Here is a 22719-nt window from a genome sequence, read left to right as displayed (position 1 = left end):
TAATAGCTGCATGTTGCAGCCAGCGAATGATGTAAGAAAGTAAGGGCCACGATATCATGCATTTGGTTTTCATCATAATTAACATGTCCATTTCATGGAAAAAGTATAAGAGCTGATTCACCCAATAAAGATTTGGGCCCAATGTTTATGTTCTTGACAATTTTTTTACTTGGCTTTTGTATTTTTTTGTGTTATTAGATTTAGAATAGCAGATCTACAATGGTAACCATTTAGTGTGCAGCTCCTTCGAGTCGTTTTGACAGAGACTGTTTGTTGTAAGTTAATGTTAAGTTCTGTTCACTCTTTCAACCCTATAGCATTTTATTTACGTGTCTATGTTCGTATTACTGCTGTCACTGTATTTTATTTTATTTTTACAAGCACTGTTATGTATATTTGTTGTTTTATTTTTTCTATATCCATGCTGACATCGCTGGTTTTTTTTGCGACACATTTATTAGTTTAGGGGTTTTTATGACTAAGAATCCAGTTAGACATTTACGTAAAACTAAGCATCTTTGGATGTGCGACAGGTCTCTTTAGCTTGACATTGTTTAATTTTTTCTCTAAAACAAACAAAAAATAAAACATCGTGATATTCCTATACAGACCATTTCAACAATTAAATTACCTCATATACATTTTCTTTTAGACATACAATAACTTTGAGTTAAAAAAAGTGAGATGTTTCCATTATTTTCTTTGTTAGTTTATGGTTAAGCACAAAGCTGAAAAATGAGCTATCTGTGCCGCTCACGGGTATCAAAATCCGTATTCTAGTGTTATAAGTCCACATACTTGCCGCTGTGCCATTAAATGCCTATTATGGTGTCAAACCCTCTACTTGACAAGACTCAACAAAACTTCATATTTTTATTTATTTAATAAACATGTTTATTGCAATATTTTTTGTTCGAAAACAAATAGTTTGCGTTAACATAAATTTCTTCAGTTTCAAAATGAGACTTTAGATCTCTGTCTCATATAGGGTCGATGTAGTAAACGTCATCAACTACTAGCTTATAAGTAGTAGAACGAAATTAGGTGGTACGTGTCATTGTGTAGTTTCATATTAGTCGTTGGTAACTGTGTTTTAGTTGGGGAAAATAAATTATATCAAGATGTGGTGTGTAAATTACTTTGGCACGCAGTAAATTGAAATCACGTGTACTGTGACAGTGGAAATAACCCAAACATTGTTAATTAATTAAACTTTAAACGTGATTTCTTAAAAGTATAATCGATTGTACTAGTGCTATTTAGTGACTACAACTACAACTACTAGGTACAGTAGATGAAACTTTTGACATTGTTCTTAGTGGTTACTAATAATACTATGTATCTTTAATTTCGAAGTTCAACCGAACTTTTCCAGATACCGGAAGACTAGTGTTGTTATGTAGAAGTTAGACTGTACTTTGAAGTTTGTGATAATTATGTAAGTTAGTGCAAGTTTCAATTGTTTACTACTAATACTAGGTTTACGGTTATTTAATGTTTAAATTTAATATATTTTATACTTACATTTATACCTTAACCTCAGGTTAAATAATAACTTAAATTATCTGACATATTTACAGAGGATGTGTAAAATGTGAATTTAATCTTTGAAAGTAAAGGAGGTTTATACCAGTCGCTGTAATAAAAAGTAACATTATTACTAGTAATAACATGCATACACGTATGTATAAAGAATTTTAATAGAGCAATGTAACTAGGTTTTTGTTTTACCTCATTTATTTATAATTAATTTTGTGTTAATTAAAATTCTATTTGGACAACAGATGTGTATTTTTTCTTGTTTAAATAAATTTAAATAAAACTTGACAGACATTGTTTTTTGTACTTAGGGTGTGTATGTAAAGTAAAATTAAAGTTGATATACAGCAATTATTATATTTAGCAGTGAATATAAAAAAAACTTTATAATAATTATCAAAGAATGAGGAGTTGAGTTACATGTGAGGTCTTAGAATATATTGCTCTTACTTATTGAATTGTGTATAAACATAACTAGGTGTATCTGCTGTTTTGGCATCAAAGAAAATTTCTGTAGAACAAATATAATTTAACAATGATAGGGTTAAAGAATATCAGATGGAAAAAATATGCAAGCCTCTTTCTCTAATGTATAAAATAGTTATGTTGGCACAAAAAATAAAAGATTTATTAAATACAACACAAGGTTAACAAAATACTCAATGCTAATAAAAGAATGTTTAGCCATGTTTTTGCAAGTAAGCAAATTAATCTTGAAATAAGCTTAAATAAAAAATGCAATATTCTAAGTATCAAAATCACACAAAAAATGATAGTCATTGTGAATTAAGAAAGAAATGAAGAAAACCTAGTTTATAAAAATATTCACAATAATTGTTAGATGTTGCTCAAAGAAATAATGTTAAATCACAAGTAATATATGGAGGGAGTATTTTCAATAACATATTTTAACAAGTATTATATTTCATATATTTCATTTTGAGAAGAATCTGATCTTTCATCTCTCTCTCTATTTCTTGTATTTGTAACTTTAAATCTTAAGGCTTGCTTACAAGACCACAAGATTACATGCCAAATACTTTTTTTATTGTACCTTGAACATAGTGCACTGGGAAACATACATCCCAGCTGCAGTGAATGGGTTAACATGAACTCCTTGTTGATATTTTAATATAAACATGATTTATTTATTTTTTAATGTTTGTTGGGATTCAGGGCAAATAATAAAACAAGTGATAAAATCTTAACTAAAACAGTCATTAGGCAATGCTTATGTTTGAGGATTTGAAAGTTGCTAATGATACTTTATAGTTTTTAAAGGGAGTTTTCCTGCATAGTATAGGCTACCAAATCTTACTTGTGTAGTGGAAAAAATTGTATATCATCTGATAAAATAAACTTTGCAAAGTTAAAACATATCATAAAGTAAAAGGTATCATGGGTTCACTAAATGTAAAACTTTATCTTGGACTTGCTAAGTGGAGGATGTAATTGGTATTGATTTGGTATACTTAAGTTTTAAAAACACTTGGTAAAGAGCTACACAAAATATTAGCTACAGAATTTAATCTGGTAGGAGTTTGCAAAAACTAATTAATTAGACTACAGGGTGGATGGTAGGAGAAACAAAAATGTTGTTATTAAGGAATTCCAATGAAATTGGACCCTTGTTGCTATTGGAGTACCCCAAGAATCGGTGTTTGGTTCTTTTGCTCTTTCTTATTTATGTAAATGATATTGATAGGGGCATAATTATTAAATTAATATAGTTTACTAATGACATTAAACTCTTAGGTATTTCTGGCTGTTTTAAGGATGTTGAGGTATTACTGAATTAGAACTGGACAATTAGGGGTATTTGCTAATCAATGCATAAGTGGCCTCATTTATTAATATAGTGTTTCTTGAGCCAAGCGATGTACAAATGAAAAAAAAAAAAAAAAGTTAACAGCAAGTGCCTCTGAATAGTTGCTTTTGCTTTAGTCGGCAGATCAACAGGAAAAAAAAAATTGTTGGTGGCAGTTACAACTGCCACAAACTGCCAAAGTTGTTTTTCCTGTAGTTTGCATTTTGAGAAGATAAAGTTGTCAAATTCAAAATTACTGAAAATTTATTAATAATAAATAATAATGACAGTAGTTTGTTTATTTGGATAGTTGGAATAATAAAAAAAATACTAATAATTGGAGACACTGACTTCAGTTAATGAATATAATTGTAATTGTTTAGTTTATGTGAAAGTTAGGTAGTGAATAAGTCACTTAATCCATCATAGCAGTGTTCTGTTGGTAGTTGTAAAGCCAATAGGATTTCAGGGTGTTTTCATAGACATAATTAATATGATTTAATAGTGACAGTGATACAAATCACTAGTTAGATCTCACTTAGAGTACTGACTTCTTGGAAAGGGTTCAGAGTTATTCTGGGGATGGAAGGGTTATCTTATGGGGTTAGGTTAAAATAACTTAGTGTCTTTTGAAAAAATGAATGTTATTGAAGTAAATATACAAAATTATTTGGAATTCAGTATAATAAAAGCTGTGTTTTTAAGACAATAAGATGAAAGGATATTTCTTGAACAGACTAGGTCCTGGTTAAGACAGTTTCATTTTTCTGTCAGAACAAGTGGCCTATGGAATGTGTTGCTGTTAGTAGTACTAGTGGTTGCTGGAACTTTTCAAGAGTTTAGTAGGAAAATATTTTTATTTCCTGAAAAATAAATGCTTGTTTTAAATTTAAAATTGTCTCAGATGTGGGTGTACAAAAACAGACATAAGACCACTTGAACTTTTGAACTGTTATATTTTGCATAATTTTCAATTTTTTTATCTGTAGTATAGCAGGAATCACACACAAGCACCATATTTACAGAAAACAGCAACAGGTTCTCTGATAAACATGCCAGTTGAAGGAGGGGAGACAAGTAAAGACAACAGAACCCCTGTTAATCTTGGTCATAACTATATTGAAAGTGTAGCTACTTCACTGATCCGAGAATTTCTTGCTCGAAAGGTAAGAAGATTTTAAATAAATGTTTGAACAAATTAATGCACTTGAAGCTGTTTGGCCATACTCATTGGAAGGTTGATTCAAGTAATATGTTGAATGTATAGCTTAATAAAAAAATATTCAACTGATTCAAAATCTAGTTAAACCTTACTGATATTTGTAGATGAATGTGAACTGTTTTGTTATAGCAATATCAGAATGTACAACCAATATTTAATTGTGCCTTATTATTTTAGTTAAATATTATAACAATTATGAACAACTCCAGTTTACTTAGGATGAAAGCTTAGAATTATACTTGTATTTTTCATGGAGGATTTTAAAAAAATTGAATAATTTACAGTTCTTTAAAGACATTATGGAAGCCAATGCTAGTTGAAGTGGACACTTCCTTATATTTAATAACTAGAAATTTAAATATAACTTGCTAATAACAAAACTATTGTATAAAAGTTTTGAAGCTAGTATTTAAAACAAAATACATAACATTTCCTCACAAGTTAACTACAGAATTATGTTAAAATTAATTATACCTCATCTTTTATAAAATGATATTAATGTTCTTTTAGGTTAATAAAGAATGCTTTAAAAATATTTACTTATTATTCAGTGAGAGATATCATTGTTATTTTAATCCATTTTGTCTTTCATTCTTGGGCCAAACTCTGTCACTATGAAATCTTAATTACAGGAAGTGTCACTAACTCATTAGACCTGAGTTTAAATTAATATTTTAAACTTTTTATATTTCAGTGTTTTTGTTCAATAACACAGTTATCTGAGCTAGAGAATATTTGTATTTGATATTTTCTTTGTACTGAATGAAACAACTTGCAGAGATAACAATAAAAAAACTATACAGTTATATTTGTTAGTACTATTGATTTACTTATTAAGGAAATAAGAATCTTTGGAAAGCTTCTGTTATATATTTCTAATACTATAATTATAAAAATAATTATGTTATTGATAAAATGGTTAAAAAATAAGGTGATATTAAACTATTGTACAGAAAATGTATTGTTCATAAATGTTTTTGTACAGCCTGTACACATATTTGTATGTACACTTATAAGCTGCTCCAAATATACAGTTTGATCCAGAAGTATTTATTTCACAACCTTGTAAGGCTCATTAAGTTACTGATCATGACCTGGTTTATTAACAGAACAGGTACATAACAGTTTATTTAGTTGGGTATGTATTTGTCTTCTGATGTGCTTGATAGGTAAGGTTGTACTTCTGGTTTGGTCATTCAAGCATGATATGCAGTTGTTTTACCTGTAGATTAGTTTTGTGTGAGTGGATTTTCCTACCAAAACAATTAGGTCATCATGGTTATCAGGGTTGTTTACCTCAGTTTCATGCCTTGAGGAAATCTGTGACAGTAAATATGCTGTATGAATAAAGCAGGAACTCTCATGTTGCTACTGAAACTTAAATTATTTATGAACTGCAGTATTTAAGTAAAAAACAAATGTTTACACTATAAATTATAAATAATTTGATCTACAGTGTATATGTCAGTTAATAAAAAAAGTTGTGTGGTCATTATAATATGTTTCATCCTTATGTTTGACAAAGTAAGTTTCCAGCATTTATAATTGAAGTAAAAGAAGTTCATGTTCATGACAATAGTGACGTCATATTAACACAAACACATTTAAATTTTCCTGATATGCTGTTAATAATTATGAAGTATAATATTGAAATACTGTTTATCTTGTCTTTGAGGAAATTCCTCTCACATATTATTTGTTCATAAATGTACTTTTATGTTTAAGGAGGTGGCTAATTACTTATAATAATTATGTATTTACTCTTTTGTCATATATGTAATTTTGACCAAGATTGTAACTCAGGTTAATGTAATACATGCATATAAGTGCAGAAAGGTTGAATGCTATTTAACAATATCTACATATTTGTGCAGAATGCGAATGCTAAGAGTTACAATAAATTAAAGAACAAATAGTTAAGAAATAATTTAAAGGCAAGTCTTATTGCAATGTTCCTTTACAATAAGTTGAATTTTTTAAAGATATAGGTTTTTTACTCAGTATTTTCACTTATTTTTGTATGGAAACTTATTGGTGTATCTGGTGCAATGGGAAAGTTAGAATAATATTTGGTATTGTGTTTTATCATGGAGGATTAAAAAAAATTACAAAACCAATGTTTATGGGAATGCATTAATGTATTCCAATATATTTATTTTAGATACATTTTCAATATATAAAAGGAAACAATTGCACCAATAACAAAGTATAGTTATATATGATTGCAATTATAGACATAAATGTTAATTAATTTCATAATTTGTTTTTATTGAAAATTGTGGAGGTACTGTAGTGAAAGTAGTATTTATACAGAAGTTTGGGGAGGTGCCACACTGATTATGAATATACATGTACTTTAATGTCCAATTGGATGTCACCAGTATTCTTGATAAATTTCCCTGAGTATGTAACTTACACAAATAAAAAATAATTTTTATATGATAGAGCTTTCCAAACAAATATAGTATATTGAGGTTGCTTTAATTTTTTTCAGCAAACCAAGGAAATAAACTGTGGTGAGGTGTCAAACATAGCATATCATCAGCAAAAAAAAAAAATAATTTCAAAGCAATAACATGAACACTAACATTTAAAGTATGACTCAAACCTTTATTTTGATCAATTAGTAGACATTTATGTTTTGAAATGTTTGTTATTAGCTGATTGTCCCATAATTTTTTTCACACATCCAAAGTAACATGTCATCATAATTATGTGTTCTCTTTTACAGTTATTTAATTTCAAGACAATTACAAATTTTTCAGTAATTGAAATGATAAGAATGTAAAATCAATCTGAGAAACATATAACTTGATTTTATCATACTCCAAAACACATGGTATCAAGAGATATTTTGGGTGTCTCTATTTTGAGTTTGTGATGAAATTAATTTTTTAAGTATGTGATCTTGTTTATGCATATACCTAGTGAAGATGTTCAAATTATGTCATTTTGTTATATTATTATACACAACAGCTCAGACATTTATTGTTATCAGTAACTAAAAGGGTAAGAATAAATTGCATTCATCAACAAAAATCACTGGATGTTAAACAGCATGCACTCTCTTATTTCAGTTTTGCTTCAAAAGTTAATATCTAGAGTGCATAATGCTTTTTCTGCCATATTTAATTTCTGCCATATCCAGATGATTGGGTGGTGTTGGATATGATATGTATTAGTCACAAATCAACTTAATTTTCTGGAAGAAGAGTCCTTGAAAATGGGTTTACATAATAGGTGTATATATTAGTATAATGCTAAATTATAGTAAAAGTTAGTTTCATGATCTGTTTTGTTTTGAATTTTCACCCAACTCTACTAAATCTATAATTTAGTAGTGTAAGACAAGAGGGAAGGCAACTAGTCATCACCACCAACTCTTGGGCTGCTCTTTTACCAATAAATAGTGGGATTGACCATCAGATTATAATGTTCCTACAGCTGAAAGGGTGAGCATGTTTGGTGTGAAGAGGATTAAAATCCGTGACCCTCAGATTGTGAATCGAGTGCTTTAACTACCTGGCCATGCAAAGCTGCCATGTGTGATCTATGGAAGTAGTCTAATGTAAAATAACTATTATTATTTAGCCTACTATAGCTAAATTTAATGTAGAAATGTAAAGGAGATCACATTAATTACTACTTCTATCTTTGCTAATATACAGAAGTGGTATGCATTTTGGTGATGGTTTTCATACTTGTATTTTTAGAATGAATGGTAAACAAAGTTGGCAGCTAAAACAATTATCTCAGATAAAAAAGACAGCAAAAAGAGAAAACTTTCAGTTTTTTACTTTTTGCCTTTTTATTCTAAGTATATTAAAATCTGATATTGGAGAACATGTATAAAACAGTAGTCACTGTCATCAAGGCAGAAAAATATGAAAGAATGTAGCCTGATTGCTGGCTTATTCTCATGCTCAACTATGGGCAAAAGATTGCTTCATATAGTAACTAACTTTATACAATGTAATCCTCTCAGTGTGGGTTCCTGTACATGGTGAGCGGATCTTCCATAGAAGATCCCCTGTTTTTTCAGTTTTTACCTCCTCTGGGATCTAAACATCCATCCATGTGTTTACTTTGTGTGGCAACCTGTGAAGAGGAGGAGAGGATCTTGATGGTTGATGAGTTCGTTCCTAACACGCTGCTTTTGTTTTGAACTCTTGTAGATGGGCAGCATTTTCATTATTGGTACTCCTACCTATTTTTATGCACCTAGTCAGTCTTTTACTGCTATTGATCTATCTGCTCCCCTTCACTTTGCTCTCATTTTCCTTGAGGGGTTTGACAATAACCCATGGGGCAGTAATAATTTTCCTGTCATTTTGAGGAGGACCAGCTATGGTCAGTGTCATCTAACCTGTATGCCATGGTGGAAACTGGTCCTCTTTCACTGCTCTCTCAAAACTTGATCCTGCCATCATCTCTATGCTATTGATGGATAACTGTGTGGCAGCAGTAACTGACTCTATTGTCCAAGTAAGTGGCTGCTCAGTTTATTCCTAAAATCTCGACACATTTTTTATGGTATTCTTGTCTATGTTGGGATACCTTCTTTAGGTATTCCACTTTCCAACAGGCTCATGCACATGTTTGGCAGGTAAGATGTCAAAGCCAGAAGAAATCTTGAATTAAGTTTACAACTAGAATTTCTTCTGCCACTAGTTCCAAAGTCATATGGGACAAGATTCAGCAGATTAGTGGGCATTATACTTCTGCCCCCCTTTCAATCTTGCTTCCAATGGCCAGGAAGTTACTGATGCCAAGGGTATTGTCAATACTCTCAGCAAAAACTTTTCTCATACATCTAGCACTTCTGCCTAATCCCCCAACTACTTAGCCATCAAGACTCTGGCAGAGTGATCACCTCTTTCCTTTCAGGTTGATCATCTCTGTGTGCATAATCAACCCTTTACATTGGTGAAACGTAAGCTTGCTCTTCATCAGTCTGGCTGTACATTAGTCAGACCTGATGATATTCACTGCAAGATGCTGTGCTATCTTTCTCCTGCCTCTCTTGCTATTCTTCTGTTTGTTTTTAACCAGATTTGACAGGAGAACACTTTTCCTGATGCTTGGCACCATGCTATTTTCCTCCCATTTTCTAAGCGTTGGAAGGATCCAAAGATTCCTTCAAACTACCATCCAGTTGCTTTGACAAGCTGTTTCTTTAAGGTCTCAGAGATGATGGTTAATGCTTATATTGTTTGGTTTGTTTAATCGAAGAATCTTCTCTCATCCATCCAGTATGGTTTTCGATAACAAAGCTCTACCATGGACCACCTGATTCAACTTGAAACAACAATCAAGGAATCCTTCCTTAAGCAACATCTTGTAACTTTATTTTTTGAATTTGCAAAATTTTATGCTACTACGTGGAGGTATGGCATCGTGTGAGACCTCATATGGCTTGAGTGGCCACATGCCCATTTTTATTTAAACTTTTTCAATGGACCAGTGATTCTAAGTCCATGTGGGTTTGACACTTTCCTGTTCTTCCCTACATGAATTTGGATTCCCTCAAGCCTGTGTCACACTTTTCATTAAAAAGTAGCCTTTTCAAATAAAACACTTGTCTCAAACAGAGCTTTAAATAAACCTTCATGTCTTTTAAAGTTGTTATTCTATGAATGCATGTATTAATATTTAATATTATACATATTGATTTTTTTTACTTCATTCTTTTCATACATAATATAGTGGTTGGCTCCCTGAAAACATCAGTTGTATAAAGTACAAAGTATTAAGTATATACTTGTTACTTTCATTAAATTTTTATATATCATTGGCTTATAATTCTTGTTCCACCCTTTAAGCTTTTTAAGAAAACACCATATGCTTATATGAAAGTTAACATCAAGGTGTAATGATAACTGTTTACACTCGAATTATGATGTTTTTAGCATATGTAAAATATAGAAGAAACAAATTGATGTTTCAATACCCTTTTGACCTTTCAAGTACATTACTTAGAATTTACAAAAGCTTCAAATTCAGTATCCCAAGCCATCTTTGTTGTAGGCTGGCAAGGGAATAATAATAATAATAATAACTTCCAACAGATTGCTTTGAGTAGACCTTCTTTCCTTTGTAAATCTAATGTGTGTGTGTTTTGTTTTTAGTATTTTTGTATGTGTACAGCTTTAGTAGTCAACAGGAAAGGTTTCAAAGTGTTGTTTAAACAGAATTTGTACTGTTTAAGATGTCTTTTACCTGAATATTATATTAGGGTCTTGTGCAATTCCTTGAAATCCCTTTTATGAATCACTATTATAGTTTATAATAACTGTATCTACAATTGAAAAAAATATATTTTTTTGCAAAAACTATATCTGTTTATTGTGGAACACAAAAAAAGAACACCTTTATATTATTAATTTAATTAATTTGAAAACTTATTTTATTTAAAAGAATATAAGAATTTTAGTAGTTTGTATTAAAAATGCATAATTGGCATACATAATTGTGATGTGTACACAATAATTGTGATGTATGCCAATGTATAATAATTATCTAAATAATTATCATACACTGTAAGATGTGACTAATTATAAATCAGTTAAATAGGTTTATGTGGCCATTAGTACAACTGAAATTAACTTGAGTAAATTAGTTGAATTAAACATTTATTTAAACATAAAGGTAATGTATTATTAGATAAGTTGTCACTTGTTGTTTTGAATTTATGTTATTGTTTTGGCATGAGATAGATGGAGACCACTGTTAGATAACAACTTTATGTGCAACAAGGAACCATTTGGTTCTTCTAGATTGTATATGCCTATCCACATTTGGGAAACAGAAAAATGTAAAGCCATCCTTTACTTTTTAGAAAGTCATTGATTCTTCTCTTGAACTCTTATAAAATGCTGACTTCAACTGCTGCCTATAACAAGTTATTTTACAAGTCAGCCACCTTGTTAGAAATATTAATATACTGATATTAATTATTATTTTTTTCTTGGATTACTTTTTATTTTTTCTTGTAATCAAACTATAAGATTATGGAGCAAATATTTCAGAGTCTGTAATTAGTTTTTTTTTAACTGCAATATTAACAGTGTGAATATGTTTCTATAAATAACCAGAATTTTATCAGTACCAAAATAAAAGTTTAAGTACTTTGGGCATACGAGACATATTAAAAATAATATTTTTCATAAATTACATTTTGTTGACTTTATTGAATATGGCTTTTCATGCTCACTTCTCAGAAATCTCCTGATTTTCAGACTCTCTTCTAAAGGATTTGTTTTGTTTTCTTTAAATGATGACTTGAGTTAACTCAGTCTCATCAATATGAAAATGGTAAAGGGATATGTACTGTAGACACTATATGTGCTAAAACAAAAAATAAAATTACCACTTTTCATGAATTAAGTTTTGTAAAACTTGATAAGGTTTCTCATATTCACATTTCTGAAACCTCCTGAGATTCAGACCTTTCTTCAAAGGATTTGTCTTGTTCTCTTTAAATGGCAACTGTAATTATTAAAAGCAGTGTTACCATCATTGTATGTCACATGGGTGGTTGTATTTTACATTCTTCATTTGAACCCAGGACTAACAACAACTTGATTCTGTGACTTCTGCTAAGCTTGTCTTGTCTTTGATATATATGATCACTTTATTCCACAACATTTCTATGCTTCTGATTCTTCTATTCCTGATGAGGAACAATTAACACTTGTTTTTGTCCTCTACTGCTCTAATAACCCAAGTGTGGAATATTTATTTCTTTGCTCCATTTGTGTTTGTTGATTATTGACTGAGTTTCTTGCATACATCTTACCTTCACAATATGTGTCTTCTCTTTTTTTTCACTTTATTGATTGTTGCAGATTCTTTCAGTCTGCTTTGTGTTGTTGTAACATCTTTTCCAAACTTACTCTTTTCTGTGGCTTTTAGTTGGAATTCTTTTCTAGAACTCCAGGCTTGGAAATTTTCTTATTTCTTGTATTTTGACTTTCTTTTGCTCTTGGTCTTTCATATTTGTCTTTTGCTTAATCACCTTATTAGGTTGCTCTCTTCTTCATCATTCTGAGACTCTGCATCCCTACTCCAGTAGCTTTACTGGGGAAGGACCCACTAACCTATTCCTTGTGATGCTTTTTTGTACATGTTATCTGTTTTTCAGGTCATTGTTTTCTTTGTTTCTGGGACTTGCTTCATTGGGATGCATTATTTTCTGGAGTCAAATACCCTCAGTTCTGTCTGAAGGAATTTCATTTTACATTCATCCTTCATGCAAAGCTTTCTAGGGAGTTTCTCATCCTTTGACCTTTTCTTGGTGACCCTTTCCCATTAAGCCACTTTACTTTGGAATTGGTGAGCAGTTGTTTCTGGAAATCATCTGTCAGTTTTGGTCCTGTGAGAACTTGGCACATTCATTTTTTTCAGTCTGTTGATCTGTTTTGCAAAAGACCCTATGGGCTTCACAGATTTTCTCTCAAGGCTCACACCTGTCTGTTTTAAGTTATATTCTGAAAATCACACTGAAAATGCACTGGTTTGGTCTGCATTTCCATTATTATTCAGAAATGTAGTAATTCTGCCCTGTTAGGAAGGCATCGTGTTGTTTGATCTTCTTTGTGAGTGTGCTCATTTGGATTAACTGATCAGGGTTCTAAGTATATGTTGATTCTCATTCAGTATCTGATTCAGTTGAGTCTTTATCACCTCATTTGCTGGGTGATCTCTAACTTCTCCTCTACAAGTTTGAGAAATGAAGCTGTTGGTATTCCAGGCTCATATGTCATTTTATTGTTATGCATGAGTTTCTGTCTCTTTGGGATTTCTCATTTATTTTGTGTTACGTTCTGTGGATTCTGGTAGATCACTGTAACATACTTGTAATCTACTATCTTTTCTCATTTCTCTACTTCCATTTTATCACCTCTTGTTATTGTTTTGGTTCACATGTTCTCATGTTATTCTGACATCCAACTTTTTCCATTTTACCTGAACTAACTAGCTAGGTAAGCTTCTGTTCTGGATGCCTTCAACATTTTTGGTGTTTAGTCTCTTATGAAATGCACTTCCTACATCAGTTTCTTTGAGATATTAGAACATTCAGTCTATATGCCACAATCATTTGTTACATAGCTTCTGTTTTAATCTCCAACAATTCTACTGTCATTTCTTACATCAGTTGATGCAGAAGTACTCTAAGAACCTCTTCTTCATTATTTTCAAGCTCCAGTTTTGGAATTACCAAAATAATGTTTATTCTGGAAGCATGGAATTTGCTGACAGATCATTTGTCTCACCTTTTCAAAATTCTTCTGGTAGAGTAGTCTTAACATATTTTGTTGTTTCTGTAAATATGTTCCCATTTTTGGATTTCACTTATCCATGTATTTGTGGTTCTTTACACAAAGCTTACACATTTTGGTGAAGATTCTTGAGTTTTGATGGTATTTCTTTTGAGTCTGAACTGATCTGCCCAATTTATTTATACCTGTTTTCCTCTTTAATTTTTCCCCAAGGTGTTGACTTTAATTCACAACACCCTTTGCCAGTCTTTTTTCATTGTTTCTCTTTGGTCAGCTTAATCATGATTTCTGCTCCTTTGTTTCTTGGTGATCCCATGGTCTATATCTCATTCTTTTTTATATATACATCTGCTTTGGACATCCATCATTCACCATGATGTTTCACACCTTTATATGTAACTTTTGTTTAGGCCTGTACAAGATGGGCAGGTTTTTCTCAGAAAGTATTACACTTTTTCTTACTCTTGCTGATCCTCCATCCTTGTCATGTATCACCACAGGTGATCAGTTGATTAATGTTAACTTATCTTTCACTCTCTCCAATCAGTTTTTATCTTTTTCTTTTTTCTTTTTTACCTGGGTTTTGAAGTGTGGCATTTTCAATTCTCTGATTGTATGTTACAGTATTGGTTTTTTCGCTACCTTTCATCTTTTCTATGATTTTCACTAACTTCTGAGCTTTCCTAATCAATTACTTTCCTCATTCAAGTCTTCTTCTTGAAGGGAATTTCTGTTTATTTTTCTTGGTTTTAACATGTCCTTTTCCCATCTTGAGATGTCTTATTCTCACTTGCAGGAGGCATCACTCTTGATAATTTTGCATTGTATGATGCCCTAATGCATTAGCACATCAATAGTTTAATTTTCTTTGCAGATTACTACTTCCTTCTCCACACCTGGCTGCTTGAAATGTTTATTGGATGTTTTCTTCAATTACTTTTCCTTCCTCTTTTTTTTCTCTGTATAGGTGTTCAAACAACGATCATCTCTCTCCTATGTTATGTTTGGGCAGTTTACCATCATCTCACTTGTACTGCTCCTTTTCAAGACAACAAGTTTGGTCTTTTTTTTTCTCTTTTAATTCTTCTCTTGATGTACTTTCTTTCACTGATTAAAACCTAGATTACTTATTCCTCTGTGGGAGATCACTCATGTCATCTTTTTCATGTAATTTCATCTTGTGAATTTTTCTGTCAATATTTTTTCTTGTATTCATGTGATATTGCAGACAGGTATGTGAATGACCATGATACTTTTATTTCACTTGTACCACATTGTACTTTCACTGCACTGGGTTGTCTTCCTGTAGTTGCTTTTTTATTTTCTGATCTACCCAGAGTTTCTAAAGATACAAATTGTTTATTATTCCTTTTTCTTGCAGAAAAAAGAAAATAAACGCTTCAAACTAAAAAGTAAAGTGTGTTTGTATGTACTGGAGATGATGGAACCAACCACACTCCTGGTGCCACATCACAGAGAGTACTTCTTTCTCCCAAAATTTACATCAAATAGGAGATAACAAAAAGTGCTTATCTGTCCCCTGTCCAGTGTGTGCTATTGAAATGAGGTTTACCACAATACTACTGTGACAGTGTATATATTAGTTTTAAAACTATACAACATGTGCTGGAACAAAAACAGCACCAAATGCAGTTTTCAGCCTTTGTTTATGGCTAGCTCATGTTGTGATTTTATTCAGTTTAATCTATTGCACAGTTTCTCAGTTTGATACATTGTAGAGATAATAGCTCATTTTTGTTTAGTCTATGCACCTTTATTGTGCTCTCTCTTGTATGGATCCTTCCACCCTTTTCTTCTAGTGGAGTGGGAGAACCCTTGCTTTCCCAATGCCAAACAGCTGAGAGGTCTGTGTGAAGAGTCTCCCTTATGGCTAGCATTATCGTGCTGGTATGAGATTGAATGAACACGCCCCTTGATCAGAATTAAGATAAGGTTGTTTACCTTGAATTATAGTACAGGCTACACTCTGAATCTCTACATTGAGAACCACACAATACCCAGTGATACAGGTTGGAAGGATTCATACCTGCTTGTGATTATCCTGGTTGGTGTATCTTGGATTTCCTACATATGATATGGATTGACTTGTGGTTATAGTTGCATTGAACATACTTTATCTGCTAACTCCTTGAAATGTACAAGCCAGTTGAACAGCCTTTACATTGTACCAATGGGATAACTTTAGCAAGAAATTATTTTGACAACTTTTCTGCACTTCCATTTGCATACTTTGTGTATTAGTAAATTTAATAATTTTGAAAATACATATTTTGTTGTTGTTGTTTTACATTATAGAGTTTGAGTTCAACCTTAGAAGTGATGGACCAAGAACTACCTCGTGATTCTGAAAGTATCTCTAATCGTGCAGTTTTAATTCATGAGCTACATCTTGAAAAACTTGTGTTTAAGAACAAGGTGAGCAAGACATTATTAATTATTTTATGACTAATGTTGAGGCAACAGGTTGTACTGAACACATGGAGGCCATGTTTCTGTATTGTTTGTCACATTTTAAGAAGCATAATTCATTAAAAAAGATAAAAAATATTTTTAGATGTATATATTTTATATATATATACATATTATGCATATATTGTATAAATCTTTTCATGTAACTTTTCTTAATAATTATAGAGAGATATTCAAGTTTGTGGATTCTCAGTATAGTTTAGAAATTTTTCAATTTCAGGAGCCGTCCTGTTGTTTCATTAGCATGATCTGAGGCTTAAAGAAATATAAAACGTGCAGTAGCACAAATGAAGTTTTGCAAAGACTCGACCAATAAAAAAAAAAAATCTAACAAAAACATAACTCTTCATGGAAGTGATCAGGATGTGTAATGAAAATTAGAGTGTATGCTGAAATAAAAAAAAAATGTGCCCTAAAAGTGTTAAAAGGTTTTCAGAGTTTTGATCAGATGCACTACTTTTTTATAAGGAAACTTAAGTGTGAATAAGTAAAATCAAGTAAACAATAAAATGCTGGTACAGTCAAGTCAACAGAGTTGATTTCTTTGTAACATATTTATCATGATGAGTTATTAAACTAGGTATGGTAGAACAGATTACCATTTGTGTTTATACAGTTACATTAAATCATCAATTATATCCACTGTTGTCATTTACCAACAACTTTACTGCAACTGCCTATTCATCTTTCACAGAATTATTTGTATCATTGTGCTGTATGGCTTTAAACATAGTGACAAGTTATAATTTTTATTTTATTAAAAACATTGAATGTTTTCAATATGAGCATTTTTACAAAAACAAAAAAATGTTTTTGTTTTGTTCTACTACTATGTAGCTGATCAGGTAGTGAGCTTAACAAGTAACTATCCACACACTAAACTTCAATTTCTTAGCAATTTAAAGAAGAAATATCAAGTTAAGAAGTATGAAGGCATTTACCAATGTTCTTTCTAAAGGCAAAATTGAAGAGTTCAGACTCCCTTTGTACATAAAAGGTTCATCATTTTATTTAACCATACAACAACAACATTAACATGTACACAATGTTTAATTATTAGTAATCTTGCAACCAAATATTTGTTATTGATAATAAACTTAAAATATTTCCTGATGATATATTTTGAGATGAAACCTCATCTGCTAGCACAGGATAGCTTGATTCCTTTGCACATTTTCCCAAAAGATTTGTATGCCACTAGCCTTGAGATACCTTCCACTTAAAAAACACATTCTTAATGTGACCTATACTAGTGCATAATGTTATCATCACATGATGATAGTCTTCTGCCAGAAGAAGGGCTACTCAACCTCCTTTGCACAGTAGCTCCCTCTCAGTTTTTACTTGAATTAACTTCATTTTTTCCTTGTCTAAAATGGATGTGCTCCAAAATTATGAATCAGTTACTTGAAAAGTATATTAGTTTACAACTGTGTTAGTTTATGTTTACCTGGTTTATTGTTTGTGTTTCTTTAATTTAACTTAGAAAAACAAAAACTTTTGGTGATCACCTGCCATTATGACTTCTTGCATATTAGTAACTTCCACTTCTTTTTATGATAATGACAATGTTCTTAACATGGGGCCTATGTCTACTGGAGACTTTATCTGTGGATGATGTGGGTTCTTTCATGGACACTGGGCTTTCTCCTCCTGTCCATTTGGCCAACATTCCTTCTTCCCAGTTTGAACATAATCAGGATGGTGATTTTGACCATATTTCCCCATTAGGGTTTGCTCTAGGCACAACTTTATAGTGGAAGAAAATCCTCACTTTTCTCATCTTTTCCATGACATGTTTTTGCAATATATATTTTTTTCTTTCCATGGATCTTTTGCTTCTTCCTATACTTTACTACATGAAACCCATACTCGACCCTTTGAGGTAGATTCCTGTATGTTGTGAGGGGACCTCCCAGAAAATGTTCTGTACTTTCAGTTTACCTCCACCCCCATGTTTGCCATGCATGGTAACCCATGAAGGGGAGGAGAGGATCCTGGTGGTTGAGGGGTCCAACCCTAACACACCACTTTAGCCTTGAATTAGAGTAGACAGGCAGCCTTGAGGTGGCTCCCCAGGGTTAGTCAACTGATCTGCTTGGGCTAGGGTAAACCAAGTACCAGTGTTAGATGTTCTCAACCAGTATTGTGGACATTGCGTCTGATACTGATGTTCAGGTGTTTGGCATTGTAGTGTGTCCCCTCATAGGGCTCCATGAGGGGTAGGGTAAGTGGACATTGAAATGTGTTGCCTTTATTATGAATAGCCCCATTCATGAAAAATAAATAAAAATGAAAAAATTACAGATTATCAGAAAACAACCAATGCTGTTGTATAGCTTCCTTCACAGCCATATTCTGTATCTTGCATTGTAATTATGCATTCTCTATCCAGGAAATCCTTACGGAAGATGTCTCCCTTTTTTATTCAAAAGAGATTAGAAGAGATTGCTGGCTCTTCTAAATCAGTAAAGAAGTTATGATCTGGAGACATTTTGGTGGAAACATCTTCACCAGAACATACCAAACTCCTCTTGAAATCCAGAGAAGTTAAAGTTAAGAGGAATTTAAAGAACATTTCTGATTCGGAGATTCTTGCTGGTTTCTTTAGCCAAGGCATTTCTGCAGTGCACCAAATGTCCACTCACAAAGACGGAATTATGATACCTTAATGATGATATTCACATTTACATCACAACATCCTCCTGCCACAGTCAGAGCAGGTTATCTGAACTGTAAGGTACAGCCATACATTCCCAGCTCTCTTATGTTTCCAATTTCAGCAGTTTGGTCACTCAAAGACATCATATAATGGTTCTTTAACATGTGTGCTTTGTGGTAGCAAAGACCACAAGGTATACAAGTCTGAACTGGAACCACATTGTGTTGACTGTAGTGGTTCACTCTCCTCTTACTCTATTTCTTGCCCTAAGTGGGTAGGAGGAGGAGGAGGTGCAACACTTTGAAGACTATAAACAATATTTCCTACACAGAGGCTCAAAGTTATTGTCCCTCACTCCATCTAAGACTTGCTGCTGCACTCCATTCCACTATCATAGTGGGAGTGCAGATAGATCTCTCTGTGCCTCCAGTAGAATTGTTTGCAAACTCTGAAGAGTCTTTATTACCCTCCATGGTAAAAGAGTTGATGAATATATGTCTGCTTTCATCTTTATTCCTGTCATTCCTTCCAGTGACTGAGGAAGTGAATGAATAATCATTTTGCATCTCATAGCTGCAGAAGAGGATAGACCTGAGGAAGCACCTGAATTCCGAAGACAAAGGAAGTGGACCCAGGATCCATGGAGATCAGTAGACCTCCATCCAATAGAAAAACAAATGTGGTTGAAAACGCAAAGGCATCCTGCCCCATTCTCCTCCACATAAATAAAAATGGCTTCTTTGAGACATAGGAGCTGTTAGGATTTATATTCGAATATAGATGACATTAAAGATTTGATTAATTCTTACTATCATGTGTCTCTCCTTACATGAAACATTTCTGAAACATGCTGATGTAGTCATCCTTTGGCAGTTTTCTTTGTACAGAAATGACAGGTTGTGTGATGGATGAGTGCATGGAGGGGTGGCACTGCTGGTTGATCAGCATGTGCCCACCCTGTCTTTGCCACTCACTTGACCCTTGGAGACCATAGTCCCCCATGTTTCTTTGGGTTGCACCATCACTGTTTGTTTTCTCTACTTTGCTTCTGAAGAGATCTATGAACGAGTCAGACCTTGATGCCCTCATTAAGCTGTCACTGTCTCCCGTTTAAATCCTAGGGGATTTCAATAGACATAATCCCTTCTGGATATTGCTGATATTGATGGGATGGGTCATTCCATGGAGCATGTGGATCACAATCTTTTTCCTCTCTTTAATACTGATTCTTATATTTATTTTTATTCACCTAGGCAGTCTTTTGCTGCTATTGATTTCTCTATCTGTTTTCCTTCAGTGTTCTCTTACTTTTATTGGAGGGTTGACAGTAATCCACAGGGCAGTGACCATTTTCCTATCATTTTTAGGGAGACTGGCTGTGGTCGATGCCACTAGACCTGCATACCTCGATTAAAGTTGTACCTGACCAACTGGTCCTCCTTCCCCCCCTCTCTCAGAACTTGATCCCACCATAAGCTATCAATAGATGATTGTGTGACAGCAGTAACTGACTGTATTGTCCATGCAGCTGCTCAGTATATTAATAAAATCTCAACACATTTTCGACAATATCTTTGTTTGTGGTAGAATCTTGTCAGCCACATGGCACAGAAGGCTCAAAAACGTGCCTGGGATACCTTTTGTAGGTATTCCACACTTATAAACCACATTGATTTTTAGCAGGCCCATGCACATGCTCAGCAGGTCAAACATCAAAGCCAGAAGGAATCCAAAGTTATATGGGAAAAGATTCAAAAGGTTTAGTAGACAGTATACTTCTGTTCTTTTTTTGATCTCAATCTCTGATGGACAGAAAGTTTATGATGCCAAAAGCATCACTAATACTCACAGGGAAATCTTTCCTCAGGTATCTGTTACTTCTGCTTCATCCCCCACTTTCTTGGCCATCAAGATACAGGCAAAGCAATCACCTGATTTGACTTGAAACATCAATCAGGGAAGCTTTTCTCAAGCGATACATCTTGTTTCTGTATTTTTTGACATTGAGAAAGTTTATGATACTACATGGAGTTATCGCATTCTCTGAGACCTCCATTCATACTGGTTGCATAGCCATTTCCCCATTTTTATTAAACATTTTTTAATGGACTGGCAATTCCAAGTCCGTGTGGGTTCGACACCTTCCCGTTCTTTCCCAAAGGAACTTTGAATTCCTCAAGGCTGTGTCTTCAGTGTCACACTTTCATTATAAAGTTTAATGCCATCAGTGCACCACTCTCCCCTCCAGTTGCAAATGGTCTTGGAGAAGTTGTGCTTCCTGTGGTCCCTGAGGCAAAGGTATTGGGGCTTATCTAGGATTTTAAGTTGACCTTTATTCCATATGTCCAGCAGATACATTTCAAGTGTACAAGGGCCCTGAACATTCCTTGTGTTCTCTCTTCCAACTTTTGACAGGTGATTGTGTGTGCTCTGTCATGGTTTGTTGTAGTCAGTGTTGCACAGAGAATCTCCTCCATAGTTACTATGTCAACTACCAAATTATACACCATTTCTCTTGCTGTGGATCACATAGAATCTGTGCAGTAAACTGCACAAACTATTTATACCAACTCACTTCACTCTATGCAGGCTCTGGAATTGCTTTATGTTATTTCTCACCCTGTTCTCATTTATATTCAAAACCAACTAGCTCATTTCTCTCTATTGTCTACTTCTATCCAGTTTTTTTGGATACTAGATCACATCAGTATTCACAGGAACAAGATCACGAACATTGCAGCTAAGTGTGTCTGTGCTGGTGCTATCACAACCATGCCTGTCCCATACATGTATTCAAGGCTCAGCTCTTCACCAGTTGGTAGTCAACTTGGAGTGAGAAACATGATATCAAGCTCTTCCAAATCAAATCTTCTATTATTCTTTGTTTGTCTTGATTATGTAATAATCTGTAAAAAGATAAAAATAAAAGTAAAATTATTAAAATATTTTTAAAAAATTATGTTAAAACAGAACAAAGTCCAATTACATTTGCTTACATACTTATTCAGTTATATTCTTGGGAAATATGCCCACCATATTCATGGATTGCAGTTGAGATCTCATTATTATACTGTTGATTGGCTTCTACTTCAGAACTCTTTCTCACACATGTAAATGCTTTTGTGAGAGGTTACTCAGCTGGTCTGGCTTGTGAAGCTTTCCTAGACCTTTCCAACAGCTACTGAATTTTTGATACATTTGATCATGCCAATACTACAGTGGGTATCTCCTTGCTCTCCATCCTTACTGTATCTCCATCTCTTCATAGATGCTTCTCTGTCAGATCTGAGTGTATCTGAATGTTTATATGACTTCAGATGTGTGTGGGCATTGGTGGTGCTTATATTCCATACTAATATATTCAAACTTCTCACTGTTTATTGGACATGTTCACATTTTCTCTCTCTTCTAGTGGATTAGTTGATTGTGGTCCACTTCAATGATAAAAAAAAAATAATTTTTATCAACTGTTATGAGGTAGCTGTTCCAGAGTTCTTTGTTTTCACACATCCAATATGCTGTTTTCGGCACATTTCCTTCATGGTCCCCTCGAGGTGGATTCCTGTACGTGGTGAGGGGACCTCCAGGGAAGGTTCTGTTCTATATGGTTACCTTCTCTGGGATCTAAACATCCACCCACGTGTTTGGTGTGTGTGGCGACCCGTGAAGGGGAGGAGAGGATCCTGGTGGTTGAGGGGTCCAACCCTAACACACCACT

The 22719-nt window shown here is 33.2% G+C and overlaps 1 protein-coding gene across 4 annotated transcripts in view; it reads left to right on the top strand.

Annotated features, from left to right (window-relative positions):
• The first annotated feature begins 1050 nt into the window (after nucleotides 1-1050).
• LOC143233798 (putative ubiquitin carboxyl-terminal hydrolase MINDY-4) overlaps nucleotides 1051-22719 on the top strand; it is a 127294-nt gene continuing 105625 nt past the window's right edge. Inside the window, exons 1-3 of one of the 4 annotated variants that reach the window (XM_076470480.1) lie at nucleotides 1051-1285; nucleotides 4336-4512; nucleotides 16166-16285. In XM_076470480.1, coding sequence (XP_076326595.1) covers nucleotides 4399-4512; nucleotides 16166-16285 — 234 coding nt within the window. In that variant the 5' untranslated portion in view covers nucleotides 1051-1285; nucleotides 4336-4398. Of the gene's footprint in view, nucleotides 1439-4335; nucleotides 4513-16165; nucleotides 16286-22719 lie in introns of all 4 variants that reach the window. The other 3 variants (XM_076470482.1, XM_076470481.1, XM_076470483.1) reach the window with 3 other exon arrangements.

The sequence above is a fragment of the Tachypleus tridentatus genome, chromosome 12, assembly GCF_004210375.1.
Source record: "Tachypleus tridentatus isolate NWPU-2018 chromosome 12, ASM421037v1, whole genome shotgun sequence".
Taxonomy (NCBI): domain Eukaryota; kingdom Metazoa; phylum Arthropoda; class Merostomata; order Xiphosura; family Limulidae; genus Tachypleus; species Tachypleus tridentatus.
This window is presented reverse-complemented; position numbering and strand designations above follow the sequence as displayed.